Raw genomic sequence first — 26,930 nt, 5'->3', positions numbered from 1 at the left:
ACTCTGACACTGGAGTATAGAGAGAGACATGGGCAAGAAATTACATATATAACATAACCAAAAATTAGCATTGAGATTGTGACTATGGAGAAGAAGCACTTGTTATTCTTTCTAATTGTGGACAGAAAAGGGGGGAAAGAAAAAGAGGATCAAAGGAAATTTTTAAATAAAAAATTTTAAGCAAGTTTGGATATGCTTAGAAATAGAAGAGTCTGTAGAGGTGGAGAGATTAAATATGTAAGATGAAATTTTGAGGAAATAAAATCCCAAAAAATGAAAAAAAGTTGACAAAGTTCAATATCTATTCATACTTTTAAAATACTTATTTGAATCAGGGAATGAGGATACTGTCTTTTTTTTTTTTTTTAAATAAGCTTTACACTCAATGTGGGGCTTCAACTCAGGACTTTGAGATCAAGAGTCACATGGTTTACCAAGGCAAGCAGGTGCCCCCTGACAGATGCTTCTTTAAGATGATAAAATGTGTAAAATAAATATATAAAATGCCAACAATTTAATTTGAAAACTCTAGAGGCTTTCCTAATTAGAAGCAGAAGTTAATCTGAGATGCCTACAGTCTCAACTGTTACTTAACACTGTATTAACGGTATTAGAAAATGCAATTATAAATGGGAAAGGGATAAGAGGCATAATAACCAGAAGAAAACAGGTAAAATTATCTCTATTTATAGAAGATTTTATTACATTTTGCAAAACCTGAAAGAATCCATGGGAAAACTTATACAAAAATAAGTTATATTGCAAAGTATAAAATTAGCATAGAATTCAACAGAATTCATATATGTAAATAATAATCAGAAGATATAATGAAAGATAGCAGCAAAAATACAGCAAAAATAAAATACAATAAAATTCCCAACCATAAATCTAATAAGAAAGGTGAAAAACATAGATGAGGAAAATTATGAAACACTCCTAAAAGATACTAAAGTAGACCTAAAAAAAAATAGGAAGACATACCATACTTCATGTTGGAAGTCTCAAGATTCAAAGATGTCAATTCTCCCTAAATTTACTTATAAGAAGTTTAGGATGCAATCACTAAACATGCCCTGAGGCTTGTTTTGTTTTGTGTTGTGTTCTGTTGTTTTGTTTTGTTTTGTTTTGTTTTTGGACCTTCATAGATTATAAACATTATGGTTAAAAAATGAATAGCCAGGAAAACCCTAAAAAAGAATAACAATATGTGGGAAATTACATTCAAGATATGAAAACATTATGAAGCTCCTACAATTAAAGCAGTGTGGTATTGGCTCATGACTAGACTAGCAGACAAATAGAACAGAATAGAAAATACAGAAATAACTCAAGTGCCTATGAAACTTAGTATGCAATTAAGGCAGCAGCTCAGCTCAGCAGGGAAAAGATGGACTTTTTTTTTTTTTTATAAATGGCGATAGAACAACTGGATAGCCATATGGAAAAAGATAAATTTGGATCCATTCCTCACACCATATACTGGTACAATTTGTAAAAAGATCAGACATCCAAATGTAAAAAAATGAAACCATACAAACATTTTGAAAAACAAAAAAAGAGTGAATTTCTTTATAACCCTAGAGGAAAGAAAGCATTTCTAAATATGACTAAAATATATGAAACAAAAGATTAAGAACATGAATTTTTAAATTTTATATCATAAGGAAAAGCCAAATCACAAAATGAGAGGAAAATGTATGCACCTTATACCCCAAACAAAAAGCTAATATGCATAATATGTAGTCCTTCTAAAAATTGAGACCAAAATCCAGCAGAAAAGCGAGGAAGGTGTGATGTAATACCAACAACCATTAAATATATGAAAATACCTCTAATGTTTCTCATTAGTAGAGAAATGCTCATTCTAACTATACTTGAAAATTGTTTCTGATCTTTTAGGTAGGAAAAATTGAAATTTTTGACAATGTACTATGTTGGAGAGACAAAAGAAAGTAGGCATTCCCATTTATTGCTAAAGGGAAAACAAATGTTAATTCTCCCAAAAAGATTCGCAGATTCAATAAAATCCCAATCAAAATCTCAGAAGGTTATTTTGTGGGAATTTACAAACTGATCCTAACATTCATATGAAAACTCAAAGGACCTAAAAAACCAAAATAACTTTGAAAAAGGTGAATGAAGTTAGAGGACTTATACTGACTCATTTTAGGAATTATTATAAAGTTACAGTAATCAAAACTGTGTGGTATTGACATCAAGATAGACAAGCAGACAAAGGGAACAGAATGTAAAAAACAGAAACAATTGATTTTTAACAAAAGTAAAAGAACAGTCGGTGGACACAGATGTGCAAAAACACACACACACCAAAAAAACCACTTTGATCCACAACTCAACTGTATATAAAAAATAACTCCACGGACTACAGACCCAAATGTAAAAACCCATAAAACTTCCAGAAGAAAATACAGGAGAAAATCCTTATGATTTGGGGGGGGGGGGGGTTCCTTATGATCTTTTTTTAAGCAACAAGTTCTTGAATACGACAACAAAGCTACAGTTCACAAAAGAAAAAAATGATGAGGTGGACTTCATGAACATTAAGATCTGTTAATAGAATGAAAACATAAGCCATGGACTATTTAAAAATCTCATATTTAGTAAAGGACTTGAATTCAGGATATATAAAGACTCTTGAGATCTCAGTAACAAGAAATAAACAGCCTACTTTAAAATGGGCAAATAGGTGGGATAGACATTTCACACACACACACACAAAAAAGATATATGGATGACAAATGATAACATAGAAAGATACTCATCATCATTAGTTACTAGGGAGATGAAAATTAAAACCACTATGTGCCCCAGGTCAGGCTCTGCTCTGACGGCACAGATCCTGCTTGGGATGCTCTGTCTCCCTCTCTCTCTTCCTCTCTCTCTTTCAAAAATAAATAAATAAACATTAAAACTACCATGAGACACCCCTATACACCTGCTAAAATGTCTTCAGTTAAAAAGTGGACCATGCCAAGTGTTAGTGAGGATATGGAGGACTGAAAATTTCAAACACTGCTGGTGAAAGTGTAAAATGGTACAACCACTTTGGAAAACAGTCTGGCACTTTCTTAAAAAGTTAAAACATGGGGCCCCTGGTTGGCTTAGTTGGTGAAGCATCTGACTTTGACTCAGGTAATGATCCGGTGGCTCTTGAGTTTGAATCCCACGTTGGGCTCTGTGTTGACAGCTCAGAACTTAGAGCCTGCTTCAGATTCTGTGTCTCTGGCTCTCTCTGCCCCTCCCCCCTCTCAAAAATAAAATAAACATAAAAAAATTGGTGGGGGAGGACACCTGAGTGGCTCAGTCAGTTAAGTGTCCCACTTCGCCTCAGGTCATGATCTCACGGGTTTGTGAGTTCATCCCTGTGTTGGACTCTGTGCTGACAGCTCAGAGCCTAAAACCCAGTTCACATTCTGTCTCTGTGGAGTGGAGCCAGAAGATCAGGAGACCCAAAATTTTCACAGGGCTAAGATGCCACAGGTCTATTATGTCTTCTTTCTCACTCACACCCTTTCACATCACTCTTCTTCTGACCTCAAGAAGAACAGTAAACTATCTCTTAAACAGGACACAGAACTAACCATAAAAGGCAAAACTGATAAATCAAACTTCATCAAAATTAAGAACATCCACTATTGGGGTACCTGGGTGGCTCAGTCAGTTAAGCGTCCAACTTCAGCTCAGGTCATGATCTTGGGGGGTTCGTGGGTTTGAGCCCCATGTCGGTCTCCGTGCTGACAGCTCAGAGCCTGGAACCTGCTTCAGGTTCTGTGTCTACCTCTCTCTCTGCCCCTCCCCCATTCATGCTCTGTCTCTCTCAAAAATAAACATTAAAATTAAAAAAAAAAATCCACTATCAAAAGATATCATTTAGAATAAGCCAGGCATAGTTTTGGAGACGAGAGATATAGAGAGATAGATTGACATACAGATGTGTGTATGCATTATATATGTATGTATTACTGACATAATACTCGTGCATGCACATATACATAGTACACATACATTTATACACTTACACATATAAGTATTTAAATGTAGAATTTTAATCCCTTCAAGTCAATAGGAAAGCAGCTAACAACACTAGTTTTCAAATGACCAAAAGATATGGGTAATTTCTTCATGGAAAAAGATATCCAGGGATGCCTGGGTGGCTCAGTCCATTAAGCATCTGACTTCGGCTCAGGTCATGATCTCACGGTTCATGGTCTCAAGCCCTGTATTGGGCTTTGCACTGTCAGCACAGAGCCTGGAGCCTGCTTTAGATTATGCATCTCCCTCTCTCTCTCTCTCTCTGCCCCTCCCCTGCTCATGCTCGCTCTCTCTCTCCCTCTCTCAAAAATAAATAAACATTAAAAAACATTTTTTTAAGATATCCAAACAGCCAATACACGTATTAAAAGGTGCTTGACATCAGGAAAATAAAAATTAAAAGGCATTTTCTTACACACACCAGAATGGGTAAAATGCAAATACTAAGTGTTAATAAGGATGTGGAGCAACTGGAACTCTCAGACATTGTTGCCAGCAGTGCCAACTGACTCAAATGTTTTTTAAAACACTTTAGCAGTACTTATAAAAGCTAAATATAGACCTACTCTATTATCCAGAAATCCACATCTAAGTGTATATCCAAAAGAAATGTTTGCATACTTCAATCAAAATGCATGTTCAGGGGTGCCTGGGTGACTCAGTCTTGAGCATCTGACTCCTGATTTCAGCTCAGGTCATGATCTCACAGTTAGTGGGATCAAGCCCTGTGTCAGGCTCCACGCTGACAACATGGAGCCTGCTTGAGATTCTCTCTTTCCCTCTCTCTCTTGCCCCTCCCCTGCGCTCTCTCTCTCTCTCTCAAAATAAATATATAAACTTTAAAAATCCATGTTTAAAAATTTTTGTAGAAGCTTTATTAACAATAGGGCTAAAACTGATGGATGAATGGATAAAGAAGATGTGGGATAGATAGATAAATAGATAGATACATAGATAGATAGACAGACATATACAATGGAGTATTACTCAGCAATCAAAAAGAATGAAATCTTGCCATTTGCAACTATGCAGATGGAACTAAAGGGTATTATGCTAAGTGAAATTAGTCAGTCAGAGAAAGACAAGTATCATATGACTTCATTCATATGAGGCCTTTAAGAGACAAAACAGATGAACATAAGGGAAGGGAAGAAAAAATAACATAAAAACAGGGAGGGGGACACAACATAAAAGATTCTTAAATATAGAGAACAAACAGGGTTACTAGAGCGGTTGTGGGAGAGGGAATGGGCTAAATGGGTAAGGGGCATTAAGGAATCTACTTCTGAAATCATTGTTGCACTATATGCTAACTAACTTAGATGTAAATTTAAAAAATAAATTAAATTAAAAAAAAACAAAACCAATAGGTCTGAAACTTGACCAGTTCAATTAACAGGCTAAATAGTTGTATATTCACATAATGGAATACCACATAACAATAAAAAGTATATATATCTGTATATGCAACACTATAGATGAGTATCACAGTCATTATTATGCTGAGATAAAGAAGCCAGAAACAACAGAGTATGTGTTTATGTGAAGTTCAAACATAGGCAAAACTAATCTATGATAATAAAAGTCAGGAGAGTGGATAAGCTCTGGGTAGGGGGGTGGGATTTGAGGGCAGGTAATATTTACTGGAAAGGAGCAAAAGGAAGCCTTCTAACGTGGATGGAAATGTTTTACATCATTATCTAGTCTGTGGTTACATATACATATGCAAAAATTCAATGAGCTATACACTTAAGATCTGCATACTTTGCTATTTGAAAGTTAGACTACAAAAAAATTTTAAAGGAAGGTTTCTGTTTTCTTTCATTACCTACATTGTGCCGCATACCCAGTACATACCTAATACACCACCCCATGCCTAAATTCTAGGTTCCCTGAATTCAGGTATCTATTTAGTCTCATCTAAAGTATAATTCTCCCCACGTGTTTCTTATTTTCTTTGCAGCAACACTGACCAGAATCAAAAGGCAAAACTAAACATTTATCCACACTTCCCTTATTTCTCACTGGAATAGAACTTTCCTAAGGAAAAGTTCATAAATAAAAATATTTCCCCAGCATGGCACTTCTCATTACTTCCCAAAGAAATCTTACCACTAATGGTGAGTTTACACACGCACACACACACACACACACACACACGCACACACACACACACACACAAATTGTTCCTTTGATTTTTTATATAATGCTATATTTCTCATTACATAATACTGTGGATTTATGAACTTATCCTGAGATCACCATCCCCTCCCCATGTGCCCCATTATTAGAATATGATGGCTATCTACAATGACTGAAAATTCAATAGCCATTGCCTCTCCTAATAAGCAACAGGTTGGTGCTGCCTTCATAGCTAAATGTGTCCGCACAGCTACCTGGTGCTCTGTTACATCCTCCAGACCAGTGTCATTTACTAAAAATGTAATTTAAGCCACATTTGTAATTCTCGGCCTTCTAGTAGACACATTTAAAAAAGCTAAACAGGTAAATTCATTTTAATAATATATTTTATTTAATGTAATATATCCAAAATGTTACTTCTACATGTAATCAACATAAAAAGTTGCAATGAGATATTTTACAGTTTTTCATATTACTCCTTCAAAGATCCAGTGTGTACTTTACAATTACATTGTACAATTACATGTACTTTACATTACACACTTAGAGTATGTCTCAGTTTCAATGCTCAATACCATATACCACTAGTGACTACCATTTTGGATAGTGCAGCACCCAGTTATTTTGGACCACAGCCAAGGTAACCCTTGAAATAAGACTCCAAATTCTTTCTCTGTTAGTCTTGAAATAATATATGACTCCTCTACCACACATCTTTACACCCCATAAAAATAAGTTTCTCTCTTCTGGAAGTTTTAATTCACTAAACTATGTCCATAGGGCTCCACCCACCAAGTCATTGGTCACCATACTTGCCTCTCTCTGAAATCTAACATACTTTCCACTTACACACTGCAAAATTCATCAAACACTGATCTTGTCATTTTGCCAAGACCAACTCAACAAAATTTTTCACCTCCTACTCTCTTGCAAAATGTGATATATTAAAATTATCCTGTGAAAAGTAGCATGAAATTACTGTGAATATATTCATAATTTAAATGTGCTAGGTCAACCAACATGAGAAATGAAATCTTCCAAGAAAAGGATGAGGGAAGAAAACATGGCAAAGGGAAAAACAAACTGGATCGGGATTCAAGCAACGATTTCAGTTCCAGATAGTTTTATGTTCTTGCGCAACATACAAACATTTCTGACTCTGCAAAGTGCAATGTATTATAAAAAGGCACTAGACCGAATGATTCCTAAGCCCCACTCAGTGTTGAATACTCTGTAATTGCAGCAATTATTTTTCATAAAATAAAGAAGGAAAAATTGGGGGATTAGGGTAAGGGAGAATCAATCCATTGGGGAAAAAACATTAAAATTTCCTCTACCATATAGTACAGAAAGAAAGCACTGGTGCTTGGAGTCCTCAATGAAAAAAGTAATAACAACAATAGTAATAAAAACACTACAATAAAAAAAAATCCTTGGATCACTTATCTAAATTTCTAATATTTTTTTCAAGAGAAGGTTATTCTGCCCACGGTTTTCCTCAGGGCAACTTTGACATCCTTATTCCTCAGACTGTAGATTAATGGGTTGAACATTGGCACAACAATGGTGTAGAACAAGGAAGACACTTTCCCCTGGTCAAGGGGTAAAATAGAAGGTGGCTTGAGGTACATAAAAGCTCCTGATCCAAAGAAAAGAGAAACTGCAATTATGTGAGAACTGCAGGTACTGAAGGCCTTGGACCTGCCTTCAGTGGAGCTAATGTGGAAAATACTAGAAATAATGAAACCATGAGATATAAAAATGGCAACAATGGGCACCCCAATGCCAATGGTCACAACAATAAAGACAATTAGTACATTTATGTAAGAGCTGTTGCAAGAGAGCTCAAGGAGGGGAAGGATGTCACACATATAGTGATTAACAAGGTTGTCAGAACGAAATGTCAGAAATAATATATTTCCTGTATGGGCCACAGCTCCCAAAACCCCCATCCCATAGACACCCAGCAAAAGGAGTAAACACACCTGAGAAGACACAGTGACCATGTACAGCAGTGGTTTACAGATGGCGACATAGTGGTCATATGCCATCGCTGACAGGATGTAGGATTCAGAAAAGACAAAAAAGCAAAAGAAAAAGAGCTGAGTCATACACCCTGCATAGGAAATGATGTTCTTCTTGGAGACAAAACTCATTAGCATTTTGGGGATGATGGCAGTAGAGAAACTAAAATCTATGAAGGACAAGTTGAAGAGGAAAAAGTACATGGGAATATGAAGGTGAGAATTCAGCCCAATCAGGGTTATCAGGCCCAGGTTCCCCACCACAGTGACCATGTAGAAACCTAGAAACAGGAAGAAGAGGGACATCTGGAGTTCTGGCTCATCTGTTAAGCCTGCGAGGATAAACTCTGTCACAGAGGAGGCATTATCTGCAGCCATTCTCCTCTAGGAGAGTCTGTAAGGGAAAAAGAAGAGTCACTGAGACAAAGAGAGAGAAGCCACACACCATGGAACTTAAGGGGCTGACATGGAGAAGAAAAGAATGGGAACATTTACTGGCACCGTTCCAAATGTTGTGTGGCATTATGAGTATCCCCATTTCACAGGTGAGGACACTGGACCTAAGTGACTTGCACAAGTCCTGATGCTACTAAGTTACAGCAGGAGGTGAACTCAGGTGGTCTAGCTCCTGGGGTTTGAGCTTTTACCCACTCTGCTAGAGGACAGACCAGGGCAGGCAGGGACTCACCCTCCTCTGCTTGGAGTCACAGTGCTGTTCTCCACTGGCTCTCATCCATCTCTTTCATCGAGACTCAACTCGCCCCGATGAAAAGCAAGTGACAACTCAGAGCTCAGACCCTCTGCTTCTGCTTCTCTACTTTGAGGAGCGAAACCTCTAATTTATCTTGCTGCGCTGAAGAACTTGATCTTTGATTGTGGCTTTGCTGCAAGTCTCTTGTCCAAATTCCGGGGATGAGACAACATCCTTTCCAAATGCCCATGGATAACAAGAGACTAATCTCAGTGACGTAGTTACAGAGACTCCCTCAGGATCACTGCTCCAGAGACCCACTTCCCAAAGGAAGAAGAAATGTTTGTTTACCCCCCTTGCTAATGCTTGATGTGGCTTTTAAAGACCTGTGGTTACATTTTTTCATTGTGATTACATCTTTTTAAGCTATTAATTATAGCAAAGCATCATGGGAAAAATGCTAATTGCAACCTTGTATTAAGCCCTTACCGTGTACCAAACACCATATCAACCCACTACCCTCGTATGAAGGATCCAAAGCAATGCACAAAGAATTTTACCTTTTTATTCCTCACAACAGCTTTGTATATTAGACCTATAAATATCCACTTTAAAAGTGAGGAACACACACAGCTTGTAGGTTCCAAAAATCTTGAGTCAAATTCTAATCTATCCAACTCGAACCTTCATAGCGGTCAGGGACCTTGCTGGGCTTCTTAAGCAAACACAAAGTACTTGCTGTATGTTACTGAAAACACCCAATTTTGTCTCCAGACACCACTGCTGGCTACTACCACTACTGCACACATTGTCAAAATAGTTCTCGGGAAGTGATTTCACTTATACAGAGACTAATAAAGCTTTATGTGTCAACTTGCGCTCAACACCCCTTACCAGGGGCCCTTATAATAATAAGGAAGACAGATTTATACCCAAGAAAGAAATCTTGATCTGGGGAAATTTGAGCTTCAGTGTGCCAATGGATTAAATAGGTTTTTGGGCCTGGGTTAATGACAAAAGTCCTGTTAGGGAAGTTATGAAGTCAAAATACAAAGGCAGAAGTTCCTCTTCCTCCAGGAAAGTTCTACTAAAACTGCTGTGCACATGCCTGTGTACGTTTGTGAGTGTGTGCACACACATCTTTTGATTTACACTTAGAATTAACACATCCCAGAGTAACTCCAGTGAGTCCCGGTCCTTGTTCTCAATCCCATTGCGCAAAAGTTACAAACAGAGAAAAGCAGTTCATATTAAAATGAAATGAAATTAAGCTCTTCTTGAGAACCAAGTTCAAAGAAGTTAGGGGTTCTCTGAAAGCTCTAGGGGGATTTTGTTGCCTCAGAGACAGTTGCCATGGCAACCTCATTTCCAAATGTATCTTCAACAGAGCTTTTCTAAAGCCATGTTACCTGATGACTTTGTTCCAGTACAGCAGAGAAGGAAAAAGCTGTTTGCCTTTTCCACTTGTATAGTACTTTTGCCTTTCAGAAACTTGACTCTCTGAAATGGCTTCCTTCTTATATTTGTTTCTAATTTAAACTATACATTATAAATGCAACATTATGGAGCATGTGAAGATTTACATACATTAAAATACCCTTGCATATATGTCTCATGCATGTGCACTGGCTCTCAGGTTTCTAGTAGATCATCAAGGTTGCACAAGGATGGTCCCAAACCAATCCCTATGTAACATAGGATTCCCAGCTTTGGTAAGAAGCACAAATCTGTCCAGAGAGAAGAGGTGGCAGCTGAGAGGACCCCACGTGAATGAAGTAGCTTTGATTAGCTTCTGACAAAGCAGAATTAAATTCATCTTTCAGTAATGATGTGTCTAATAGTTACTGTTAAATTGATTTTTTAAGTTTATTTATTTATTTTGAAAGAGAGAGAGAGAGCAATCAGAGGAGGGGCAGAGAGAGAGGCAGAGAGAGAATCTCAAGCAGGCTCTGCACTGTCAGCACAGAGTCCAACGCGGGGCTCAAACTCACCGACCATGAGATCATGACCTGAACCAAAGCTGGACACTTAACCGACTGAGCCACCCAGGCACCCCTACTTCCTTAAATTCTTTTTTTTAAGTTTACTTATTTATTTTGAGAGAAACAGAGACAGCACAAGAGCAGGAGGGGCAGAGAGAGGGGGAGAGAGAATCCCAAGCAGGCTCCACACTGCCAGGACAGAGCCCAACAAGGGGTTCAAACTCACAAATAGTGAGATCATGACCTGAGCCAAAACCAAGAGTCTGACGCTTAACCAACTGAGCCACCCAGGCAACCCCTACTTCCTTAAATTCTTGATGAACTCATTTGTTTCATGGCTCCCACTATCCCACCATATATATGGCTCTCAAATTTGTGTCTTTATTTTTCAATGCTCTGTTAAGGTCCTTTCCTGGGTACCCAATAGGATTTTTTTTTCTGGATATTTCAAGAGACTGTCCTGTGGTCATCTCTGAGCTCATCGACTACATAAGCATATGTCCCTTCCTCCAAAAGTAGATGTTCTCTCACCCTCTTCATTACTTATCTGAGTATAACCAACGGTGAGAAAGTAGAGAATAGAATTGATAAAGTTATTCTAAGTCCTGGTTGCTCTAAGACAGTCCCAGTTTATGTCTCTTATCCCCCCCCCCAAATTATTAGCAATGTTCTCTGTCACTCTGAAATATATCCCAGTTAAATGAGAAGTATTCAGAGCATAAACTTTGGAATCTGGTGGACTTCAGCATAAATCATAGTTCTGCATCCAAGTAGCTGTGTGAGCTTGGAAATTCAACCTTCCTTAAGTTTCTAATTTTTAATCTTAAAATGAGGAAAAGAACCACAACTCAAAGTGTTATTTTCATGAGTAAAAGATGTACCTTCTGGCACAAAGAAGATACAAAAAGCTGCTTATTATTATTATTATTATTATTATTATTATTATTTAAATGATACATATGTATATTATTTTTAGAGTTTCATTACATAAATAAAATTTGTTATTTACTACGGTAATAGTAATAACTATATCCTTGGATGAAGGTAATTTCAGAATGGGCTAGAACAGAAAGAAACCAGAGGCAGGGAATCAACTTTAAAACTTTTACATAAGCTGTATAAACAGCAAAAGATAAACAGTGCCACATATTATGATATTATGGTGAAGTACCAAACAGGATTTCACATCTCAATGGTTTGAGAAAGAACAACAGAGAAGAGGCACACATCAAATGTGGTTAAATTTCCAATCCCTGCCCATGATAGAAATGGGAAAATAAGGAGGTGGAAGAGTAAAGAGCTGGATTTTAGACAAGATCATCAAATGCTGGCAGGACTTCCAAACAACGACCAGAAAGAAGAAGAAAATTGAAAATCAGAGATTTAACATAAGAGATCAAGATAAAAATTGAATAGAGGAAACATAGGAACACTGCTTCAGGGAGTACTGTTTAAAGACAGAATAGTTAAGGGCAAAGTGTGAACCTGGTGAAAATGCCAATAAATAAGGGGAGAAGGACACTGACCAACAGAAATGTCAAAAAAACAGCAAGCATAGCAATTAAGAGCAAGAACTGGAGAAAACAAACCTAGAATTAAACCCCAAGTGTATTCCTTATTTCCTGGATGAACTTGAGTACTTACCTAACCTAATTAATACTCAGTGTCTTGATCTAAAAATCATAATGATAATACCAAACTTGCAGATATTTGTGAAGATTGAATTATACTCCCATGAATATTCATTTAGTAAACATTAGTTGCCTTTATAAAATGTCACAGAGGTCAAGGTAGAGAAAATTTTAAGAGTAAGGGGTAAATAATGTTACCAAGGGTGCAAGGAAAAAAGAAGTAAGAAACAATCTCGAATTAAGTCATTGTCTTACAAGTCTATTCATTATTTTTCCATGTTACTCTGACTGTGCTTAGTCTAATACGGCCTTACAATATTCATTATTTCAAGATTCTATTCCCAAAACCCCAACTAGATTAAAAGCTTCTTCAAGGAAAATCCTTAATCCTATAGCTTTTGGGTACACTAACATACTCATGATCTATCAGAGTGATGAATACATTATAGATGCTTTTCAAAAACTTGCCGAATGTAATGGGCTTGCATGTTAAGATAGTGCAATGAAAATCCAAATGGCAAACCCATAATTTCAGGGATAGTTTTTTACTATCTGAAATAATTGGTCAGAGATTCTGATAAGCAGACATTTTATCCCTACCAAAAAAAGTCATTTAAACCACACATAGTTAGGTTTACTAAAAATAAGCTTGAAGCCTTTAATATGTTGATAATGCTGTCTACACAACAATGTCAGAAAATTTCTGCCTGTCAAGGCCATGGTGTTTGTAGAAGAAACTTCCCCCTTTCCTGCAGACGCTGGTAAAGGAAAGTTTGCTAAGTGGCCGAAGTTGCTAGAAAGACTAGTCTGAGAGGTACCAAGCAACTTAAAACTCTCCAAAACAGAGTTCTTTTTCTTAAGGGGCTTAAATCCAGGAAATGTTGTGCTACTTAATAAAGTTGTGTTAAATAATACACAAATACTGTAAAATCTATCATTTACAAGGAGTGTAAAGGGTACAAAAGAAATCAACGTGCTAGAAAGTACAATATAGGCAGAGTTAATAAGGATAAATCCAAAATAACCTTCAAGTGTAATTTTGTGGAAAGGAGAAATGTAATCTGATGGGTAGAAACAGAGAGATTATTCTAAGGTAACAGAGCCTTCCTAATTTACTAATACTTATTAAGTTACATTAAATGAAATGTCTTACATGTGCAAAGAAATCAAGCAATGTAAAGTAAGTAATATACCAAAGTTCTTGGGGCACTGGGTTGGCTCAGTCGGTTAAGCATCTGACTTCAGCTCAGGTCATGATCTCATGGTTTTGTCAGTGCAGAGCCTGCTTCAGATCCTCTGTCCTCCTCTCTCTGCACCCCCTTCTCAAAAATAAACATTTAAAATATATATATACCAAAGTTCTCTTGTTGCATGGACTCCTCTGTAATCTTACAACATTAACAAGACTGTCTGCATTTTTGTTTTTATTTGAGAGAGACAGAGAGAGAGAGCGCTGGAGTTGGGGAGAGGGGATGAGGGAGAGAGAGACAGATTCCTAAGCAGGCTCACACGGGGCTCGAGCCCACAACCTGTCATGACCTGAGCCAAAATCAAGAGTCGGATGCTCCACTTACTGAGCCACCCAGGCACCCCAAGACTGTCTGCAATTTCTAAAGACCTCTCTGGAAAGGAAAGCCACATACTCACTCAGTGATGTGCCCCAATATTTTACAAACTTTTCTTTCAGGAATTTCATTCTGCTAGCTAGGTGAAATCAAGAGGCAATGTGGTATCCTGGGAGAAAGCCCTAGCTAAGCTTAGAAGTCTAAAGATCTGTCTCTGGTCATATACTCTTGGACAAGTCACTAAATTGTCTTTTCCTGGAAATGTCTCCTCTATAAAAGGAATAGATGAAACCAAATGTTGTTAAATTCAGCGAATGCTTTTTGAATCTTATTTTACTTAGCACAATGGCAGCTAATGTCTTGAAATATTCATTTTCCTTTCTGTAATGGAAAAACTCAGTGTTTTCCTTCCCATGCAGGGAAAAACCCAGTTCTTCCCTACTGTGTGTTTTTCTCCTATGAGTCTCCTTTACTATTCACACAGAACACTTCACTTCTGACATTTCTGGTCACCAAATGTGTGTGGGGGGTGGTGGTGGTTTCCCCATAAGAACAGGCAAGTCTCCACAACACCAGCTGGGTGCCCCACAATTTTAACTCAATTCTGACACTATCTACCGGGAGATAGTGTCAAATCCCACAGGTTAACGGCTCTGTCCCACAAGAAGTGCTCCAGACCCTGCCCCCACCCCCCCAACACACATTCTTCAGATGCCAGTCACAAGCCCAGGTTATCACCTATACTTCTGAGCAACTGACTATAGATCAGAGGATCCAAAGATCCTCTTTGATTAATTCGCCACAGTGGCTCACAGAGCTCAGGGAAACACTGACTTAGTTTACCTGTTTATTAAAGGATACAGATGAACATCCAGATGGAAGAGATTCAGGGCAAGGTGTGTGGGAAGGGCCCCCAAGCTTCCATGCCCTGTTCAGGCACAGCACTCTTTTACTACCTCATGTTTACTACCCTAAAAGCTCTCCAAACCCTGTACTTTGGGGGGACTTTCTGGAGGTTCCATCACATGTTTGATCATTATATCCATTTTCAGCCCTTTTCCCTTCTCAAGAGAATGGAGGACAGGGCTGAAGATTCTAAGTTTCTAATCATAGCTTAGTGTTTCCAGTGACCAGCCCACATCCAGGAACTATTCAGGAGCCCACCCAGAGATACCTCATTGGGACAAAGGACACTCCTATCACAGAGGAAATTACAAGGGTGTCAGGAGTTCTGTGCCAGGAACTGGGGGCAGAGAGCAGTATATATATTTTCTATTATATCACACTTCCCTTTTGAAACACATCACCTGTCTAATTTTCCTTCAACTTCTGGCCATTTCTCAGTTTTCCTTCAAGAGCTAAATACTGATATTCCACACAGTTCTATCCTCAATCTCCTCTTGGCATTCTATTTATGCTCTCCAAAAGACCTTGTCCACTCCCATGACTGAAATCACCCTCTGCTGTTGACTTCCAAATTTGTATTTCTATTCATATCTGAACACCCAACAGACACCAAAAATTCAACACATTCAAAAGTTATATCACTACCTTTCCTCAAAAACTTTCTCTTCCTATATTCCCTATCTTAATAAATGACACTTTTGGGCTTTTGGGCACCCAGTTAAAAAAAAATGACCCAACTAACTCATAAAGGAAAAAGAAATCATACTGTCGTCAAACATTGCTTTACAGAAGAAGAAAATAGAGTAATAGATTTCAGATATTCAAAAAATTAAAATGTGAACCATGGATGGTTTAATGTATAGCCAAACTAACTTCAAATATAAAAGCTGTAGACACATTGCCATTAACTGATAAAAACTCAGGGATCTTGTTGCCATGAGCTCTTCCTAAGAAATCTGGTAGACAAAAAGCTCTAAATAACCAAAATATTGGACAGACATCAGTAGCATTTAATATTTATTTGCTTGTACATCTAAGAATAGTGGTTTCCAGGAGCTGAGGGGTGAGGGAAATGAGGAGACATTGGTCAAAGAGCCAAATATAAGATGAATAAGTTCTGGGGATCTAATGTACACCATGGTGGCTATTGTTAATAATAATATATTGTATATGTGAAATCCACTAAGAGAATAAATCTTAACTGTTATCACCACTAAAACAAAAGTGGTAACTATGTGAGGTAATGGATATGTGAATCAGCTTGATTGTAGTGATCATGTCACAATATAAACATATATCAACTTATATTGTACACCTAAAATATATTGTACAACATAAATATGTATAATCACTTGTCAATCATACTTTAGTAAATTTGGGGAAAAAATAAAATATAATAATCAAAATAAGGTTAATTATTTTTAAAAAATGAAACCTTCTGTTTCAATTTATAAAAAAAAAGTTAACTAAAATTAAAGAGGTTTCTTTTTTAGCATATTCAGTGAATTTGGTTTTGGAGAAATGTTCAGTGTAGAAAGATGTGAAATAAAGCCTTTTTATAATAAAAATGTAAATATAGCTCATGGTACACAACGACAAAAAACTAGTGATAAATACTGACCATGTTGGTGGTGACAGGGACAAAAGTGATGTTAGTGAAGATGAGGATAATATCGATGGTAATGATCAGTGTGGTCATGGTAATAACGATGATGATGATGATGAAACTAAAAATGTTCCAGTGCTGACAGTTGGCACCAAGTTTCCCAGGCTGCAGGATAAGTCCCTCAACAGAAGAAAAATTAACACACGTGGGAGATGTCATTCATAGTACAAAGCGTAAACCCAAAGACTAATTGCCTTCAATGAGCACCAAGTCTCTGGAGCGGCCATATCCCAGGAGAGGTTCTGCCTATATAAAAATAAACCCAACACTCCCCAACTCAGTGACCCATTTTTATGAATATATTGGCCCCTTTGACTGGAAATAGATGTAAATCTGGTGCCTTTCTGTTTCCTGATACTTCTTAATTGCTGAAAACAAAGTACCACCTAAGATTTCCACCCAACAGTGTTGCAGTTTTCATCAAGCCAGGTATTCAATTTTTTTTTTAATTTTTTTTTACATGTATTTATTTCTGAGAGACAGAGACAGAACACAAGTGAGGGAGGGCAGAGAGAGAATGAGACACATAATCCAAAGCAGGCTCCACGCTCTGAGCTGTCAGCACCAAGCCCGATGTGGAGCTTATACTCACAAACTGAGAGATCATGACCTGAGCCGAAGTCAGACACTTAACCGACTCAGCCACCCAGGCACCCCAAGACATTCAATTATAATTTTAAAGCAATTATGTAAGATGTGAACAAAATATCTTCCATTAATTTGCATTTGTAATGCAGAGCTTTTTATATATATATACTATTTCCAATCATATATCCCCCTTCTCAAAGTGCTTTTTCCCCACTTCTAAAGGAAATAGAGTTGTCTAGGTAATTCTCAGTGTTGTCATTAGCAACAAGTCTGCGCTTCTGATAAAACTGGTCACCTGATAAAACTACTGGTAAGATTTTAACATCAAGAAATTTGTGGATCATGTATATGTTAGCTAGAAGATAACAGGAATAAAACTTAGATTTTTGTTGCCCACAGTTTTCTATATAATTGGAAAGGTGTTCTCATCAAGAGGCAAAAACAAACACTGCCTCATAGCAACATCCTGTTTTATACCCAACTTTGATTCCTGGTATTGATATATTTAAAGTGGATTTTCTGTTTCTTATCATTTTAGGAGAGTCATATGCGATGGATGGGGATATGTTAGATAGCTTTTAAATCTGTTGTCATTATCTAAGTGAAATTTATCTCTTTTTAAAAAATTAAAACACAGTTCAAAATTCTTGCTGTTATTAGTGACGAAAAAGTTATCTCACTGCCAGTAATTTAAAATATAAGGTTTATGATAATGCAGACTTCCTTATCTTCAATATCACAACAAGCACAATATTATTACTATTGCTGATCAAGTGAGTTAAAGTCTTTTAATGTTCTATGAGAAAACAGGTTATAAAACAACATATACTCTACTTGCTAGAAGGGATGCTACCTGATTCATGAATCATTTAATAAAGCCAATTAGATCTTTTAAAAAATGTATGGTATGCTAACTTTGAGTTTAAAAATGCATGTATATTTATACCTATGTATATAAATGCATACATGCATAAAAAAGATCTGGTAGAATACACATTACAATTTTAGATTCTTGGTAGTTGGAATATAATTATTTTTGCCTGTCTGTATGTTTACTTTCTTACAATGCAAATATATTTTGTAATTTAAAAAGAGATTCTGGTAATATAGCAATAATATCCCTTCTTGGCCTTAATGTATTAAATTAAGTTTACTTAAATATAAAAGTAAAGTGAAGTGCCACAGAAAGACAGCATGGCATGGTGGAGGACAACAGACAGATGGTCACAAATCCTGGGTTCTAGGCCAGTCTACTTTCTACCATTGTATAACCTTGGGTAAATTGTGCAACTTCTTGAGTATCAGTTTCCTAGAGGAGGGATTGGCAAACGTTTCCAGAAAGGACCAGATAGTATAGATATTAGGCTGTGCAGTGCATAGGATCTCTGTTGCCACTGCTCTGCTGTGCCACTTGAACAGGAAGACAGCATCAACAAGGCATAGAGGAATGGGTGTGGCTTTGTTCCATGAAACTTTCCAACAAATACAGTCAGTGGGCTGGATCTGGCTGAACTTGCGGACCCTTGTCCTGGTGAACAGATAATATAATGTAGCATCCCTCTTTTCTTTTCCTGTGTTCTCCTCATATTAAGAAATGAAGAGTGAACCCCAATACTGTGAGGCCAAAATATTGCCTAGAGCCATAGCTTCACAGACCTATAAGACGACAAAGCAGAGGAGAAGGAAAAGCACAGATTTAGAGAGAGCAGAATGCATTTTTAATTTCAAGTCGCCACTAGTAAGTTCTGTGAACTTTGAGGAAGTCTTAAAATCTCAGCCCTTCAGTTCCCTATTACTAAAGTGGGAATAATAATTCCTGTTCTAAATACATTCCCAATCCTCCTAAGGATTTTTAGGAATAGTATCTGAGACTAGTCTCTGAAAGAAATGTGTACACAATAAAAGGTTTACAAAAATGTCAGTAACTATTTGAGGAGGAAATTAAATTAGCAAGGATATAATTTTTTTTCAGCTTAGAAATGCATGTCAGAGATAAAATGTCTATAAATATCATACCCTAGATACATTCTGGGTCATGCCTCTTGGATAGCACCTTCATTATTTGTGTATTTCATCTTTATGAAGACAATAGGGCCATGGTTTGATATTATAATATGATGCTTTAATGAATACTAAGAGATATTAACCACCTATTATAGGCAATGCTACAATGCTAGGGACTGTGCACTGTGAGGCATATATTATTATTATTCCCAGTCTACAGACAAGAATGCTTACAAATAACACGGTTACATAACTTGCTTAAGATCACATGGTCAAAGTCAGAGTTGGTATTTAACCCAGTCCTGTCTGGCTTCTGAGTCTACACCTTTAACTACCACATGAAATGTCAAATATAACATTTTAACATTCAGGGCACCTGAGTGGCTCAGTCTGTTGAGCGTAAGACTCTTGATTTCGGGCTCTGGTCATGACCCCAGGGTCGTGGGATGGAGCCCCACGTTGAGCCCCGCATCAGGCTCTGTGCAGAGCATGGAGCCTGCTTGAGATTCTCTATCTCTTTCCCTCTCTCTCTCTCTCTCTCTCTCTCTCTCTCTCCCTCCCCCATCTCTCTTCCCCCGCCCCCCGCAACATGCTCTCTCTCTTTCTCTCCCTCTCTACCCCTCTCCACCATTCACGCTTTCTCTTTCTCTCAAAATAATTATATATGAACACAGTTGTGCTTCTTGACATAAAAATATGATCTGTATTAAGACCACCAATAAAAAATATGTAAGAGAACACAGTACTTTAATCAGTTTTTATCTTTAAAAATAATGCACGCATATAGTTTAAAATTCAAAAGCTACTCAAAGGTTAATAATAAAAACTAACACTCATTGCCCCAAGCATCCCTGAGCCCAGCTCTGCTGTCCAGAGGAAACAGTTTTCAAATCTTGTATCTGTTTCCTTGGGTATTTACCTGTGTGTTTGTTTATTATGCTTGCAGTGCTCTTTGAGGATTTCATGATATTTTAGACATTATTAATAGTCTATAATAGGACCTAACTCAATAGTTATTGATAAGTATTTGTTGAATGCATAACTTCTATTTAGATGCAGATTTGTCTTACGCTCCCCCACCCCAATTCCTTTCCATATTCTCCCAGTTATAATACAGTTATTTATTCTCAGTGCTTAATGTCAACAGTATTAGAACTCTGGCAGTGCAGACTTTATTATCATGCAGAATGAACCATCACTGCAGAACCAAATATTGTACTTTTCATTGTTCCTTTATTTGTACTACTTGTAATTTTTCCCGGAATTGTAATCATTGACCAATTCTAGGTATCTCTCCTTTGTATTTTCAGATGCTCCAGGGGCACCTGGGTGGCTCAGTCAGTTAAGTGTCCGACTTCAGCTCAGGTCATGATCTCAAAGTTCGTGAGTTCAAGCCCTACGTCGGGCTGTGTGCTGACAGCTCAGGGGCTGGAGCCTGCTTCAGCTTCTGTGTCTCCCTCTCTCTCTGCCCCTCCCCCACTCATGCTCTGTCTTGCTCTCTTCAAAAATAAATAAACATTTAAAAGAGGTTAGAGTGGGAGAGAGCCAAAGCATAAGAGACTGTTAAAAACTGAGAACAAACTGAGGGTTGATGGGGGGTGGGAGGGAGGGGAGGGTGGGTGATGGGTATTGAGGAGGGCACCTTTTTGGATGAGCACTGGGTGTTGTATGGAAACCAAGTTGACAATAAATTTCATATATTGAAAAAAAAATAAAAAATAAACATTTAAAAAAATGTATATTTTCAGATGCTCCATAGTATCTGTCAAGTACTCAATATAATTTTCCAAATGTCCAAATATTTGAGACAGTCTACCAATTTCATTTCTCCCCTGGAGGCCTTTATCCTCTGTCCTTTCTGGACTCACTCCCCAGACCTGACATATGGCTGTCAACCTAGAGTTTCCTTTGCTTCTCTCCTGTGTCTGGTCCCCTCTATCTTAGAGACAGTACTATCTTATCTTCTAGTATTTTCACTGAGAGTCCAATAATAGTATCCTCATCTCATTTCTGCTCCTTTATAGGCTGTGTGATTCCATCTCTCTGTCTCTTGCCTATTTTCAAACACCAGCTTTAGTTTCACTGATTTCTTTTTCCTGTTTATCTGTTTCCTTATTTCATTGAATTCCATGCTTATCTACATGATTTTCTTCATTCTGAATCATTTTAGTAGTTTATTAAGGTGGGAGCATAGATTACTGATGTTAGAATTCCCTTTTGTTCTAAAATAATCATTTAATGCCAAGTTTCCTTATTAACATTTTTTTTGGCAGAATTTAAAAATTTTGATTACTGTGTCTTCATGTTCATTCAGTTCACATGTAACTTAGTGTGTGACTTCTTTTTGGCCTGTGTGTTATTTAGAAGTGGGTTTTTTAATTTTTGAATATTCAAAGATTTTCCAGATATCTTACTGTAGATTATTTATAGTTTGTATTTGTTGTGGTGAAGGGTACATACTCATTGTGATTTCAACCTTTTAAAGGTATGATGGTTTGTTTTATTCCCCAGAATAGTTTTTATCTCAAAATATGCACCTAAAAGATTAGATATTCTGCGACTTCTTGGTGGAGTGTTCTAAAAATGTCAATTTGTGGATATTTCCTATGTCCTTATTAATTTTTCTACTACTTTTATCAGTTAATGAAAGAGGAATATTGCAGTCTCCAACTAACAGTGGACTTGTCTATTTTTCCTTTCAGTTCTGTCAGTTTTGGTTCATGTATTTTGAAACTATTAATACACGAATTTATTTAGGATTATTATGAATTGATTCCTTTATCATTGTGAAATGTTCCTCCTTATTTTTAGTAACAATCCTTCCTTTGAAGTCTACTTTGCTTAATGCTGATACAGTCACTCCAACTTCCTTTTGATCAATGTTTTCACAGTACATCTTTTCCCATCCTTCTAGTTTTAGCTGTTTTTGTCTTTATATTTTAAGTGGATTTCTTGGGAAAGCATACAGTTGAGTAATGCCCTTTATCCAATCTGACAATCTCTGCACTTTAATTGGTATATTTAAACCATTAACATTTAATTCAATTATCAATCACTAGCTTGAGTTTTTTTTCTTATGTTTTATTTATTTTTGAGACAGAGAGAGACAGAGCATGAGCAGGGGAGGGGCACAGAGAGAGCAAGACACAGAATCTGAAGCAGGCTTCAGACTCTGAGCTGTCAGCACAGAGCCCAATGCGAGGCTCAAACTCACGAACCGTGAGATCATGACCTGAGCCAAAGTCGGATGTTCAACCGACTGAGCCACCCAGGCGCCCCTCACTAGGTGGAGTTTAAATCTTTCATCCTTGCTATACGTTTTCTACTTCTTTCAGTTGTCATTTATTCCATTTGTTTTTCTTCTTGCCTTCTTTTGGAATAATTGAAGTTTTGTTGATGATTTGATTTTATCTCCACTACTGGCTTGTTAGCTATAGCTCTTTTTTTATTATTTAGTTTTTGTCCTAGATTTTACAATATTTGGGCACTCTGGTGGCTCAGTTGGTTAAGCGTCCAACTCTTAATTTTGACTCAGGTCATGATCTCACAGTTGTGAGATCAAGCCCCACATCAGACTCTGTGCTGAGCATGGAGCCTGATGGAGATTCTCCCTCTCCCTTTGCCCCCCCCCCCCCCACATTCAATGTCTTACTATCTCACTCTTACGAAAGAAAGAAAGAAAGAAAGAAAGAAAGAAAGAAAGAAAGAAAGAAAGAAAGAAAGATTTTTAAAATACAATATTTATCCTTTCTGGATTTTCCCCACCTGGAGAATAGAATGGAAAATTCCTACAGGAGATAAGCTGGTACAATCATTGGCTCATGCTGTTTATTTCCCTCCTTTCAGGAATCAATTTAGTGCTCCCTGTTGTCAGCTATCTGGAAAATATGGTTTCATATCCCTTGTCTGGTTTTCTAATTGTTTATGGTGAAACACAAAGTAGAAGTTCTTCCTTCATGTATGGAAATACAAGTCCACTTGCTAACTTTTAACTATTCGTTATGACCATGTTGTGAAATTCTTCAGATTTAAAACATAGATAAATAGACAGATATACAAATAGATATCTTCTTCAATCACATAGAACTTTTTTTTACTCACCCATAAGTTGAAATCATAAAAACTAAGGATTAGAGTTGTTTTAAGATCATTTCATCTATTGATCAATCTTGTTTAGAACTTGGGAAATTTTAGCCAGTGTGAGGCAAGTGATTTTCCAGGGGCTTACACTTACCACTTGATAATTACTCAACAGAGCCAACCAAATTACTTCTGGCAAACAAGTTATCAGAAGAAGAATACTATCTTCTCTTATAAATTATGTTTTCCTCTGCTTTTTTTTTTTTTTTTTTTTTTTAATTTTTTTTTTTTTCAACGTTTTTTATTTATTTTTGGGACAGAGAGAGACAGAGCATGAATGGGGGAGGGGCAGAGAGAGAGGGAGACACAGAATCGGAAACAGGCTCCAGGCTCCGAGCCATCAGCCCAGAGCCTGACGCGGGGCTCGAACTCACGGACCACGAGATCGTGACCTGGCTGAAGTCGGACGCTTAACCGACTGCGCCACCCAGGCGCCCCTCCTCTGCTTTTTCTTATTGGATATAAAGGAGAAATGAAGAAAACTCATCACAAGATGATGCAACACCCCATGACAGGAGTTGCTTCTCCAGACCAGCTTTAAACTGCCATTTTGACTTGGGAAGAATACCAAGATTCCTTCCAAGAAATCTCTTGGGCATCTACATATAATTACCATCAGCTAAAAATTTTCTCAGCATTAATCATAGGTTGACTCTAAAAACAAACAATAAGTAGTAATTTGGAAATCAACAACATAGAAATAGAAACATGGTGAAGCAATAAGACACATTATTTTAGAGGATACACGAAGTGGCCAAGGATGGGCTGACCACCAAGGATAAAGGATTTAGGGCTATGCAAAACGGGGGAGAAGGGAAAGTGTCCGTCTTACACACAAATTGTTTTGCTCTCTACCGTTAAGAGTCCCAAATTATTCTAGTTCCAATAAACACAAAACTTTAAAAAGAAACATTTTTTTTTTACTTTCTTTAGTTGAACTTTGCTGCCTTCCCAGAAACGTAGAGCTCAATGATAAAAAATGCATTCTGATCAATAAATCAGAACTAGTATAGGTAGGAACCTGACATCATTATTTTTTAAAGCTCCCAAAGTGATTATTGTGTGTAACCAGAACTAAGTACCCTAAGACCTCAAGTTCAATGACAAATTAGGACAAATTCCAGCTGCTTAACAAAAATCTACACTTATACAGCATCTAAATATTTGGAAAATATTTCCACCTGTATTCTATTATTTTTTAAACTACAGGAATTGATAAAATAACTCCATTTATTTCTCAAATGTGGAGATTGAATTTCATCACTCAGTAATTGGTAGAGCTTTACCATCTCATATTACCTGGATTTGAGATAAATTAGCAACATGTTTTCATTTTATGGGTAATATTTTGTGATCTCATCAATGACAAGCGAAATTCTCTTTCTGGGGCAAAACTCACCTCAAAACCCATAAATAAAACATACTTGTAATTATTACCACGGTACTTGAGGAACATAAAAGTGGTAAAATCTCTAGGGGTAACCCCTTTTTTGCCATTTTTGTGTCCTCTAAACCATGGCAAAATCGTTTGAATCCTAGAAAACATTGAGTAAGGAGACAACCCAGAAAGCGTTAAGACTCAGGATGGATGCTGGTGACTAGCCTCATCAGAAAAACTCATGTATAGCCTTTCATGGGCTCTTCTCTCCCATCCCCACAGGGCTCCCAATCACAGGGGAATGGCTGCCGAAAATCACTCTACAGTGACCGAGTTTATTCTCAGGGGATTGACAAACCGGCCAGAGCTCCAGCTCCCCCTCTTCCTCCTCTTCCTTGGGATCTACTTGGTCACCATCATAGGGAACCTGGGCATGTTCACGCTGATTTGTCTGAATGCTCAGCTTCACACCCCCATGTACTACTTCCTCAGCAATCTGTCCCTTGTGGATCTCTGCTACTCCTCTGTCATTACCCCGAAAATGCTGGTGAACTTTGTGTCAGAGAAGAACATCATCTCCTACGTGGGGTGCATGTCACAGCTCTACTTCTTCCTTGTGTTTGTCATTGGTGAGTGTTACATGTTGACAGTGATGGCCTATGACCGCTATGTCGCCATCTGCAGCCCGTTGCTCTACCATGTCATCATGTCTCCTCAAGTGTGTTCCCTGCTGGTGTCTGTGGTCTATGCCACGGGATTTATTGGTGCAACAATAGAGACTGGCCTGATGTTAAAACTGTCCTACTGTGAGCTCCTCATCAGCCATTACTTCTGTGACATCCTCCCTCTCATAAAGCTCTCCTGCTCTAGCACCTATCATATTGAGATGACAGTGTTCTTTCTGGCTGGATTCAACATCATAGTCACCAGCTTAACAGTCCTTGTTTCCTACGTCTTCATCCTCTCCAGCATCCTCCACATCAGCACCACACAGGGGAGGTCCAAAGCCTTCAGCACCTGCAGCTCTCACCTTGCAGCTGTGGGAATGTTCTACGGATCTACAGCGTTCATGTACTTAAAACCCTCCACGGCCAGTTCTGTGGCCAAGGAGAATGTGGCCTCCGTGTTCTACACCACGGTGATCCCCATGCTGAACCCCCTGATCTACAGCTTGAGGAATAAGGAGGTAAAGGCTGCCGTGCAGAAAACGCTGAGGAGAAACTTCTTCAGATGCAAATGTCATCATTCTTCCTCAGGTTGAAAATTGGGAGAAGTGTAGGGGAGAAGCCCTCCAAAAATGTAAACACATGTGAAGGGAGAACCACCACTTCTCAACATGATTCATTGGATTTATTCACTGATTTTTTTCCTCCTTCCTTTCTCCCTCTCACATCTCTCATATCCTACTCTGCTTGAATATGATTTCAAGTTCATATTTTCTTCCATTTGGGATCATTTAAAAAAATTTTGTTTATCCTTCACCCTCTGGTAAACCTGTTCTTTATCTTGATTACAATATAACATAAATTTAAAACTTTCAGCAATGAATTTAAGAGAGAGCTGTTCATTGATTTATCACCTTCTATAGAAAAAAATATTACCCAAACTAATAGTAATTTGCACTTGGAAGCACATAAGACAAATGGAGATGAATTTGAAAGTCATCAAGAAATAGCAAATAACCTCTTTTTGACCAGATTGTTCCCTCTATTCTCTCTCTCATTATGTGGGTTACCACTTACTTATTCCTGCCAAGATTGCTTACATGGTCCCTTCACTCAGTTACTGCCATCATCATATCATCATCACATCTAACATTTATGGAATGCTAGCCAATCTACTAAGTGTTTTACTTAATTATCACATTTTCTCAGATGAAGAAACTGATGTAAAGAGGTTAAGTAACTCTCTCCAGATCACAGACCTGATACAATTAACACTGAGATTCAAACCCATGACTCATTATCCCCTCTCTCTTGGCTGACAGTCTCCTTACACAATGTTTTGATATTAGCATAATTAAAACCTTTCCATTTCAAAATTCTGGAAAATAACTTCCCCTCCTTCAAGTATCATCACACAGCTCCCAAGTAGCCAAGGAATATTATACATTCCTGTAGTCCTTTCTCCTCCAGAAATACCTGACATTTCACATCACCT

General features: G+C 37.6%; 2 protein-coding genes across 2 annotated transcripts; one reads left to right on the top strand and one right to left on the bottom strand.

Annotated features, from left to right (window-relative positions):
• Positions 1-7,661: 7,661 nt before the first annotated feature.
• LOC132662316 (olfactory receptor 8B12-like) lies at positions 7,662-8,597 on the bottom strand. Its single transcript, XM_060607800.3, has one exon. The coding sequence runs from the start codon at positions 8,595-8,597 to the stop codon at positions 7,662-7,664; it is 936 nt and encodes a 311-aa protein (XP_060463783.2).
• A 16,459-nt stretch (positions 8,598-25,056) lies between these two features.
• LOC144613042 (olfactory receptor 8A1) lies at positions 25,057-26,031 on the top strand. The gene has a single exon (XM_078433934.2). It carries the CDS (start codon positions 25,072-25,074, stop codon positions 26,029-26,031), a length of 960 nt encoding a protein of 319 aa, XP_078290060.2. The 5' UTR covers positions 25,057-25,071.
• The last annotated feature ends 899 nt before the right edge of the window (positions 26,032-26,930 follow it).

This window comes from Panthera onca, chromosome D1, assembly GCF_046562875.1.
Source record: "Panthera onca isolate mPanOnc1 chromosome D1, mPanOnc1 haplotype 2, whole genome shotgun sequence".
Taxonomy (NCBI): Eukaryota; Metazoa; Chordata; class Mammalia; order Carnivora; family Felidae; genus Panthera; species Panthera onca.
This window is presented reverse-complemented; position numbering and strand designations above follow the sequence as displayed.